The sequence below is a fragment of the Lithobates pipiens genome, unplaced genomic scaffold, assembly GCF_037356315.1.
Source record: "Lithobates pipiens isolate NorthernLeopardFrog02 unplaced genomic scaffold, aLitPip1_a1.2 Scaffold_16, whole genome shotgun sequence".
In the NCBI taxonomy this organism is placed as follows: domain Eukaryota; kingdom Metazoa; phylum Chordata; class Amphibia; order Anura; family Ranidae; genus Lithobates; species Lithobates pipiens.
This window is the reverse complement of record NW_027507748.1, coordinates 128,081,245-128,091,787: the sequence shown is the minus strand read 5'-3', so window position 1 is coordinate 128,091,787 and position 10,543 is coordinate 128,081,245. Positions and strand designations below refer to the sequence as shown.

At 42.7% G+C, this 10,543-nt stretch overlaps 1 protein-coding gene across 3 annotated transcripts in view; it reads right to left on the bottom strand.

The window, feature by feature from the left end:
* The window catches only part of SLC13A5 (solute carrier family 13 member 5), a 178,676-nt gene that overhangs the window by 10,267 nt on the left and 157,866 nt on the right, over positions 1-10,543 (bottom strand). For all 3 annotated transcript variants that reach the window (XM_077480450.1, XM_077480449.1, XM_077480452.1), the window contains 2 exons: positions 5,707-5,868; positions 286-423 (listed from right to left, as the gene is read on the bottom strand). In XM_077480450.1, the coding sequence (XP_077336576.1) occupies positions 286-423; positions 5,707-5,868 (300 nt within the window). The remainder of the gene's footprint in view (positions 1-285; positions 424-5,706; positions 5,869-10,543) is intronic.

Genomic DNA, 10,543 nt, shown 5'->3' with positions numbered 1-10,543 from the left:
AAGACATAACTTTAGCAAAAACCTTCCCAAGATGAAGGAAAATTCCACCTTTCTGACAATCATAACATTTTTGATTTCCCCTCAGCTTCTGTCTGGGAACAAAGACCACAAAAGAAAATAATGAAGATTGATCTCCTCCAACAGGAGCACAAACAACAATAAAAATGTGACATATGTTCTAACCCTTCCTCTCTTTCTCTAAACAGTTTATATTAATAACTTGCCTGATTGCATATTTATATGTATAATTAGTGCATAAAGACTGTACATTATAAAGAAACTTACCATATCAGACACATGGAGATGACCATATGAGAAGACAATAGCATTAGGGGGTGTGGCGACAGGTAACATGAAAGCAAAGGAGGTGCTCAGAGTACAAGGAATCATTATGTACAGTGGATTAACCATAATAGATTTTGCCTAGGATACAGACAAAAAGAAATAGATGAATCATTTAGTGAACTGTGTTATTTTCACCTTTATTGTTACCAAAAGGTTAATTCAACCTCCAGGTAGTATTACCAAATTCAGAACAGTATGGCACAATCTCTGCATAACCTATATGAGCCATGGGTAGTACAACACATGGTCCCCATGCTTTTGTACCCACTGGCATATTTGAAGATCAAATACTGTATATAAACAAGCTTTTACAGGGTTCAAACAGTATACTACTACTACACACAAAATTCACCATGAATATTATTTTTCTTTTAACATAGTATCCAAAGGACAAGTAGAAATGAAAAGGTTGTTAAAACTGTGTTTGTAGCACATATATTTAATTATTATTTTCAGAAAACTGTAAGAAATGGTATGAACTGGTGTATCTGAACAATCAATGTTAATCCTAATAATCAGATTTTAATTGAAATGCCTCAAGGCAAACAGTTAAATATGGATTCTAAATTAAGCGGCACTGGAATATTGAAGTCCTATCTAACTGACTACACTGAGACCTTAAAAGACTGGGTCCAGTACTAATTTATTCTGGAAAGCTAAGTGGGAGCATAATTAAAACAGATTTCTAAGTTTTAGGTAGAAGTTTAGATTTTGACTTTAGTGTAGTAAATCCATTCAGCTTTAGATGTTTTTAGGGTTATTTTTCAACAAGGCGATTAACAATAGCTGCCTTCGTATTGCTCTCAGTATAGGTTCCCTATATAATTATTAAGAAATCGTACACGATACACATGTCCACTGTTAATTGAAGAATTGTTTCTGTCACCATTATATTGCATTGCTAGAGTGTTTTTTTTTTTGTTCATTTTCTTGGGAGGGTCCATGTGATCAGCACAAGACCAATCGGCACTGTCCAGACAGAGGGTCAGGGGTAATGCATCCTCACAGGACAATCATGGAAGAATGAAAATTTCTCCTACAAGCTTTAGCCAGACACTGATAGAAGTCAAAAGACAGCTGTAGCTGCTAATGAGAAATGGCATTTAACAGTTTATATTTACTAAAACTATTGCATTTCTGTGTGTATACTGTGGGAGACCAGATATAGTGAATGCAGGGTCCTGAGTTTAGTAACACTTTAAGTCATCAATCTACACCTTAAAACTCAGAAGGGGCCCTATGTTAAAATGTCCACTCTCTTAAAGTGGATAGACTTCTGGGTCTTAATGTGGGCTGATTGTATGATTTGAACTCCATATGGGCTTGGTGTTAACATGGTCATGTATTTTTGCTATGTCAGTTGTCTTATGTTTGTGTTGACTGCTTTTGGATGTATACATTTGGTGGGCACTGTTGGCACGAATCAGGTTTAATTTTGTATAATGTACAGTTTATGTTTATGCTATATTCTTTTTAGCTGTATGTAACCAATAACTTTTTATTTCTGCCAGTAAATACCTTATACAGCCCACTTCATGTTTCTTGTCTGGTCATTAGCCCAGGCTTATGACAACATGCACAGCTCTCTCTCTCACACTCTTGTGAGCGTTTGCCAGAAAGGGAGGGGGGGATGAGTCATAAGAGGGCCAATGAAAGCTGCAGGGCTGCAGAGCTGGAGGTGTGCCTCTGTGTGTCTGTGTAAATCCAGGAAGTGAACAAGCAGCAGCTTCAGCTGTCCACAGTTAAAATGGATGCAACCACACTCAGTGGAGGGAGATTTCTGCAGCATATTTGTCAAGTACAGAATCACAGTATATATAAAATAATATACAATGTGGTTGGAGGGAAGCTTCAGAATGGCAAATATGTTTTTATTGTAAATTATGTGAGCAGACTGCAGTTCCTCTTTAACCACTCGCCGCCCGCCCTATAGGGAATTGACGGTGGCAAAGTGGTTGCATAATCCTGATCGGACGTCATATGACAACGTGATCAGGATTATGAGCCGCTGCGTGCCCCCGGGGGCGCGCATCGCGGCGATCGTTGTTGCGGGGTGTCAGTCTGACACCCGGCAACTATGATCTCGGTAAAGAGTCTCCGACGGAGACTCTTTACCACGTGATCAGCCGTGTCCAATCACGGCCGATCACAGTGTAAATAGGAAGAGCCAGTGATCGGCTTTTCCTCACTCGCGTCTGTCAGACGCGAGTAGAGGAGAGCCAATCGGCTGCTCCTCTGACAGGGGGGGGTCTTTGCTGATCGATTATCAGCACAGCCCTCCCCGAGGATGCCCACACTGGACCACCAGGGATGCCACCAGACCACCAGGAATGCCCAACAAAAGGTAATCCTCCCTAGACCACCAGGGATGCCAGTCAGTGCCACAATGGATGCCAATCAGTGCCCATAATGGATGCCAATCAGTGCCCACAATGGGCATCACTGATTGGCATGCATTATTGTTTGGCACTGATTGGCATCCATTAGTACAGTATAACAATACAATGCCGCCTATGAGTGCCCACCTGTGCCGCCTATCAGTGCCCACCCGTGCCGCCTATCAGTGCCCATCCGTGCCGCCTATCAGTGCCCACACATGCCCATCTGTGCCGCCTATCCATGCCCATCTGTGCCGCCTATCCATGCCCATCTGTGCCGCCCATCCATGCCAATCCGTGCCACCTATTAGTGCCAATTTGTGCCACCTATCAGTGCCCATCTGTGTCGCCCATCAGTGCCGCCCGTCAGTGCCACCTATCAGTGCCACCTATCAGTGTCCATCAATGCCACCTCATCAGTGCCACTTCATTGGTGCCACATCATTGGTGCCCATCAGTGCCGCCTTATCAGTGCCCATCAGTGTAGCCCCATCAGTGCCCATCAGTGAAGGAGAAAATGTACTTATTTACAAAGTTTTGAATCTGAAACAAAAAAAAACATATATATTTTTTTTAAATTTGGTATTATTTTATTTGTAGCGCAAAAAAAAAAAAACATAGAGGTAATCAAATACCACCAAAAGAAAGCTCTATTTGTGGGAAAAAAATGATAAAAATTTCATTTGGGTACCATGTAGCATGACCGCGCAATTGTCATTCAAAGCGCGACAGCGCTGAAAGCTCAAAATTGGTCTGGGCAGGAAGGTGTTTAAGTGCCTGGTATTGAAGTGGTTAAAGTGGTTGTAAACCCTCACATACACCCACTGAAGTGAACAGCCTCAGATGATACACAGAGATGAAACAAATCTTCCTACATAAGTATATTTACTTGTATTTCTATTGTCTTGCCCTCTTTACACCCCTTTAGAAGGGTAGATTGTGTTAAAAACTTTCTTCATCTGTCAGCAGCACATAGGGAAGGGCGGACTGCAGTTAGCCCATGTACACATGGTCTGAGATTTTGGCAACCAAATCCGTCGGATTTTGCCCGTTGGATTTAGTCCGACGGATTGTGTCCGAAACTGTTGCATACACACGGTCGGGCCAAGTTGGCGAAAAATCCGATCTTTCAGAACGTGATGACGTAATTTCGTTACGATGGGACTACATTCAGGCTAGTAGCCAATAGCTTTGATGTAGGAATTTGATCTGAGCATGCGTAGCACTTGGTCCGATCAAAATGCTCTACACATGATCGGATTAGGTCTGTCCGGCCCAGTTGGTCTGGAAATATTTCCAACGTGTTGGAAAATTGGGTCGGACGGAGATTCGGACGGAATCAGTCCAATGCATACCACACACAGTCGGATTATCCGACGACACGGTCCGATAGGACACATTCCGACGGATTCTCCGACCGTGTGTACAAGGCTTTAGAGTATGTGAGAGCTGATTGGAGGAAAGGAACTCACCCACCTCCACACAGCAGAACTGTGTTGTGAATAGACAAGCTCCATTCTGAGCTCTCCGTCCCCCTCCCACAAATTCTCAGAAGAAACTCATGCTGAAACCACACTTAGAGCTTTGTAGAGAGATAAGTAAACACTGCAGTTCAAATTCAAGGCCTGGGGTTTACAACCACTTTAAGAATCACATGAATGGTAAAGACTTCATATGGTTTAACCACTTGCCGCCCGCCCTATTACAAATAGACGGCGGCAAAGTGGTTTCATAATCCTGACCGGACGTCATATGACGTGATCAGGATTATGAGCCGCTGCGCGCCCCCGGGGGCGCGCATCGCGGCGATCGTTGTTGCGGGGTGTCAGTCTGACACCCGGCAACTACGATCTCGGTAAAGAGTCTCCGACGGAGACTCTTTACCACGTAATCAGCCAATCCAATCACGGCTGATCACAGTGTAAATGGGAAGAGCCGGTGATCGGCTTTTCCTCACTCGCGTCTGTCAGACGCGAGTAGAGGAGAGCCGATCGGCTGCTCCTCTGACAGGGGGGGTCTGTGCTGATCGATTATCAGCACAGCCCCCCCGAGGATGCCCACACTGGACCACCAGGGACGCCACCAGACCACCAGGGATGCCCAGCAGAGGTAATCCTCCCTAGACCACCAGGGATGCCAGTCAGGCACAATGGATGCCAATCAGTGCCCATAATGGATGGCAATCATTGCCCACAATGGGCATCACTGATTGGCATGCATTATTGTTTGGCACTGATTGGCATCCATTAGTACAGTATAACACCTGTGTTGCTTATGAGTGCCCACCTGTGCTGCTAATGAGTGCCCACCTGTGCCGCTAATGAGTGCCCACCTGTGCCGCCTATCAGTGCCCACCTGTGCCGCCTATCAGTGCCCACCCATGCCCATCTGTGCCGCCTACCAATGCCCATCTGTGCCGCCTACCCATGCCCATCTGTGCCGCCTACCCATGCCCATCTGTGCCGCCCATCCATGCCAATCCGTGCCAGCTATCAGTGCCAATTTGTGCCACCTATCAGTGTCCATCCGTGTCGCCCATCCGTGTCGCCCATCCGTGTCGCCTATCAGTGTCGCCTATCAGTGCCGCCTATCAGTGCCGCCTATCAGTGCCCATCAATGCCACCTCATCAGTGCCACTTCATTGGTGCCCATCAGTGCCGCCTTATCAGTGCCCATCAGTGTAGCCCCATCAGTGCCCATCCGTGAAGGAGAAAACGTAATTATTTACAAAGTTTTGAAACTGAAACAAAAAAATTTTCGGTATTTTTTTATTTGTAGCACAAAAAATAAAAACCGCAGAGGTGATCAAATACCACCAAAAGAAAGCTCTATTTGTGGGAAAAAAATGATAAAAATTTCATTTGGGTACAGTGTAGCATGACCGCGCAATTGTCATTCAAAGTGCGACAGCGCTGAAAGCTCAAAATTGGTCTGTGCAGGAAGGTGTTTAAGTGCCCTGTATTGAAGTGGTTAATAAACCTACCATGGAGGCCAGGATGGGAAGAAAAAGAGTTGCTGTAGCAACATTGCTGGCACATTCAGTAAAAACAGCGATCATTAATGATAGGATGATGGCGATGGCCCAAGCTGGAATATTGTGAAGAAACATCATCTGCTGACCAAGCCATGAAGAAAGACCAGATGCCTGTGGGGTAAAAGAACCAAAAACAGATATGGTATTGATCATATAATTTTTGCAATAAAAACACAGTACAAAGACATTGTGTAACATACATTCATCCATAGCAACCAATCACAATTCACCATAGTCATGTCAGTTAATGATAATTTTATGATTAGTTGATATGGGTTGCTGCATTTCACACAACAGTTGCTTTTTATCGTACTTTATAAGGACAATTACACCAACTCATAAATAGAGCCTTTTGTGAGAAAATTTGTTATAAGAACAATGTGCAGCAATAATGAAATACAAATACTACACATCTAGTGATATATAAAAAAAAAAAATTATTAAATTAAACAATATAAAATTACAAAAGTTAGGCCATAAAGAACAATAAGGAAGAGTTGTGGCTGCCAAGAATTTGTTGTAATGGAATCACCTAATAATGGCGGGAGGGTGTTGGGAAACACCACTAGGGTCCTTGGTCTGAATCTTATCCAAGACACTATCTGTATCTCACTAAAAAGGGGGGAGTTAAGGACTTTAAATGAGGCACAATAAATGTACCTCCAAGATACTATCTGAATGGGGTTTGGATGTTCTCCCTGTGCTCCCTGTGCTTGTGTGAATATACTCTAAATACATGCTGGTGATATTGTGAATGATGTTAGATCTGATCTGCCGCTATTTCTGTGAAGGTGAAGTGGCGATGCTAACCTGATTTATTGTCAGAGTTAAGCCTCGTACACACGGTACGAATGTTGGCCAACAGAGTGTCTGATTTTTTACAAAAGGGCATGTGCCAGGATCTTGTCTTGTATACTAACGGTACACATTTGTCGTGCCACAAACACGAACGAGCATGTGTGTTTGTGCTTTTGACTTTTGTGTGATGGATTTGTGTACTGACCATATGAAAATCTGACGTCAAACCAGTGTCCACCGAAAATTTACTAGCCTGTCATCCAACATTTGTTGGACAACAATTATCAAAAGGAGTGTACTAACGGTAAGATTTTGCGACAACAGTCTGTCAACACACAATCTCCTGCCAACAATCGTACCGTGTGTATGAGGCTTTATTAACCCATTGTGGTGGGCCTTTGTGGTAATATATGGTCCCGTTTATCTGGTAAGCTGCCTGATCATAAACGGTGTGGGGAGCATGTTTGCTTTTTTGGTTTAACACTGAATAGTCTGAGAGGTAGATTATAACTGCAATAACTTGTTGGACACTGCTTGAATAACAAAAAAAAATGTAATTACCTTTGAGCACTATATCACTAGATGTGTAATATTTGTATTTCATTAGAGCTGCACATTATTCTTATATTTTGTTTGTCTATTATCACAGATGTGTGCTAGCTGCTTTTGATTCTTACACCTGAGTGCAGTAGTAGATTTGTTTTGTTCTATTTTGAAATAATTTATTATCCATAGACACTAGAAAGTAGCTGTTATCTTAGTGCTGGCTTGAAAAGAAGTTGTTCCTGCAGGCAACATATTCAGATACGTAAGGACCAACATTTCAAGAATCAATCATTACCAGCAGAACAAGTGAATAATGGAGTTGTTTAACTAATACATAGTTTTATATTTTTGGTCTCTCAGGCAGTGAAGGAGCCACTCCTCCCCTCCGGAGCTCTTCGTCTTCTCTATGAGGTGGCGTAACAGGCTCTCTCTTCCTGTCCTGTGACACATGGTCTGGAGGTAATGGCCAGACTGACCCTTTTATCTCCTCTGACTTCGCAGGCTTTTCTGCCCGCCAAATTCTTTCAGCTGCTGTTGCTACCCTGGGGGAGCTGCTGCTGTAACCAATAGCAATCCTGTAAAATATATAAGGAACATGAACATTCCCCTTTGGGCTCTCCCATGTGGGTCCTGCATATTGCATGGACCTGTTATTCTTTGTCTCTAGTGTTTATTTCAGTTTTTTGCCTAGTTGTGGGTTTATGGTTGAACCTCATGCTACCGCAGAAACCACAATTCACATCTTGAGCTGTGGCTCCACAGAATGCCTTTCTCAAAGGCTTCTGTTTCGCCTTTAATGAAGGGCAATGTAAATTCTTCTCAAACTGCAGGTAAAGGCATGAGTGTTCTTACTGCAATGGGACCCATCCTGCTAGCAGATGTTTTTGGAAGTCAGCGGCTACTTCCCTCCCATTATTACCCGGGGATACTGGTGGCAAAGGCCATGACACCAGTGAGTTTGCCAAAAATGCAACCATGGTTAGATAACTACCCAGACCGCATGATGGCTCGGCTGCTAATTGATGGTTTCAAGGAAGGTTTCTTGGTTCCCTCCTTTTCTGGGACAGGATGCATTTTGGTTAAGAATTTACATTCTGCTAGGATTCATCCTGACATTGTCCAGGTTAAGATAGCTAAGGAAGTCAATGAAGGGCGAGTAGCTGGCCCCTTTTATCACCCGCCTTTTGCGAATTTCCGACTCTCTCCTTTGGACATTGTTCCCAAGAAGGAGTATGGTAGTTTCAGGCTCATCCACCATTTGTCCTATCCAACGGATGCTTCGCTTAATGATGTAGTTTCAGAAGTAATAGCCCCTGTTTCATACTCCTTTTTTTGATGAAGCACTCATGCTTTTAAGAAGTTTTGGGCAGGGAACATTGTTACCGAAGGCAGACATCAAATCTGCTTTTCGCCTGCTACCCGTGCATCCACAAGGTTTTAATTTCCTGGGTTTTTCGATTTCAGGACCAATTTTATTTTGATAAATGTATGCCCATGGATTTCTCTTTATCATGTTTTTATTTTGAGGCTTTCTCTAAATTTTTACATTGGGTTTTGTTGGAATGCACCCCTGTGGGAGGTTTCCTGCATTATATAGATGATTCTTGTTCATAGGTCCGGTGGACTCACACTTATGTCTTGAGTCACTGAACACATTCTTTCTTATTTGTGATTGCTTTGGAATCCCCATTGCGCATGAGAAGACTTTTTTCCCATCGCCCACTATTGAGTTTTTGGGGATTACTATTGACTCCTCCTTGATGGAGTTTAGACTGCCCAAAGAAAAATTGCACCGTATGAGATTAATGATCTTTATTTTTATCTAAACGCAAAGTGTTGTTAAAGGAGGCACAATCTTTATTGGGTCTTTTTGCATTTTCAGACAGAATCATCCCAATAGCCATGATTTTCTCTAGGCGTTTTGCTTTAGCTACAAAAGGTTTGAAGAACCCATACTCTCATGTTTGCATTTCTGCGAGTGTCAAAGAAGACTTGAAAATGTGGGATTCTTTTCTTTCTAATTTCAATGGGTCCACTGTCTGGCAACAATCTTTTACGGATGATTTTCAGATGACTTTCTTTACGGATGCCACAAGATCGTCAGGCTTCAGAACCTTTTTTGGATGGCCATTGTTGTGCCTCTGAATGGCACTCCAGTTGGCTGCATCAGGATATTCTGCATAACATAGTCCTCCTTGAATTATTTCTGGTAATAGTCTCAACTGTGATATGGAAAGAGCAGTTCATGAATCGTAGGGTTATAGTGCATACTGATAACAAAGGTGTACGCTTTGCTATCAATATGCTATCATCCAGATCAAGCTAGTCATTAAGCTTTTATGTTTATTAGTATTGCACTGCATGCTCTTCAATATTTGGTTGAAAGCACATCACACATCTGGTTTTGATAATGACATAGCTGACGCTTTATCTTGTTCACAATTACAGAGATTCTGTGAATTGGCTCCATCAGCGAATCAGCACGGCACCCTTTCCCCAGACTTCCTCTGGGGCTTGATTTGGGACCGATATAAGCTCATCTCCAGAATTCAGTAGCGCAGAAGATATGGTGGGAATATACATTAATGAAGATAAATGGAAATCTCTGGACAGCCGCACTCCAAAGAAAGATTTCTTGTGCCTTTTATTGAAAAATCTGGATCACACTGTACAAGCCACAGCAAAGCGATACAGAAAAGAGCTGACGCGTTTTACACTACAGGAAGTGCTTACTCATAGCTCATGGAAAATAAGTTAGCTTGGTCCAAATGATGTTCCTTTTGCTCTAGCATGCTTATTCATGTATTGGATGTCTCATCAGCTTTTGTGTCCTCTCTGATTCAGTCTCAACTTAGTCCTGCCTCAGTTAGTAAGATTTTAGCTGGGATTTGTTTTTTTCTAAAATTCTCCGGCAGGCCAGCTTTGACCTCTTTCTTTCAGATCTGTCAGATCCCCAAAGGATTTTGAAAAATCCTCCTCTACTAAGGATGACAGACGGCCTGTTTCAGTTAATTTGTTGATTAAACTAATGTCATGATATTATGTATATTATATGATATTGGAAGATGTTTGGTTTTCTCGTTTTGAACTCTTGCTTTTCAGGGCAGCCTTTTCAGTTACCTTTTTGGTGCTCTGAGAGATGGAGAGTTTACAGCTCAAAACAAATCATCTTTTTCTTTTCTTTTGTTCGATCATGTGTCCCTGGAACCCGACTGTTTACACCTATTTCTTTGTAGGTCAAAGACTTTTGATTTGGGTAATGGTCAGTGGGTATCTATGGCTAAATCTCCCAATCCAATGATATGCCCGGGGTCCAATGCTGCCAGTTACATGTCAGTAAGACCCTCCTTCGAAGGCTCATTTTTTATCCACTAGGACTTGTCCCCTTTGACCAGATACCAGTTTTCCGCTGTGTTAGTTTCCTGCCTTAAACGCTTTAACC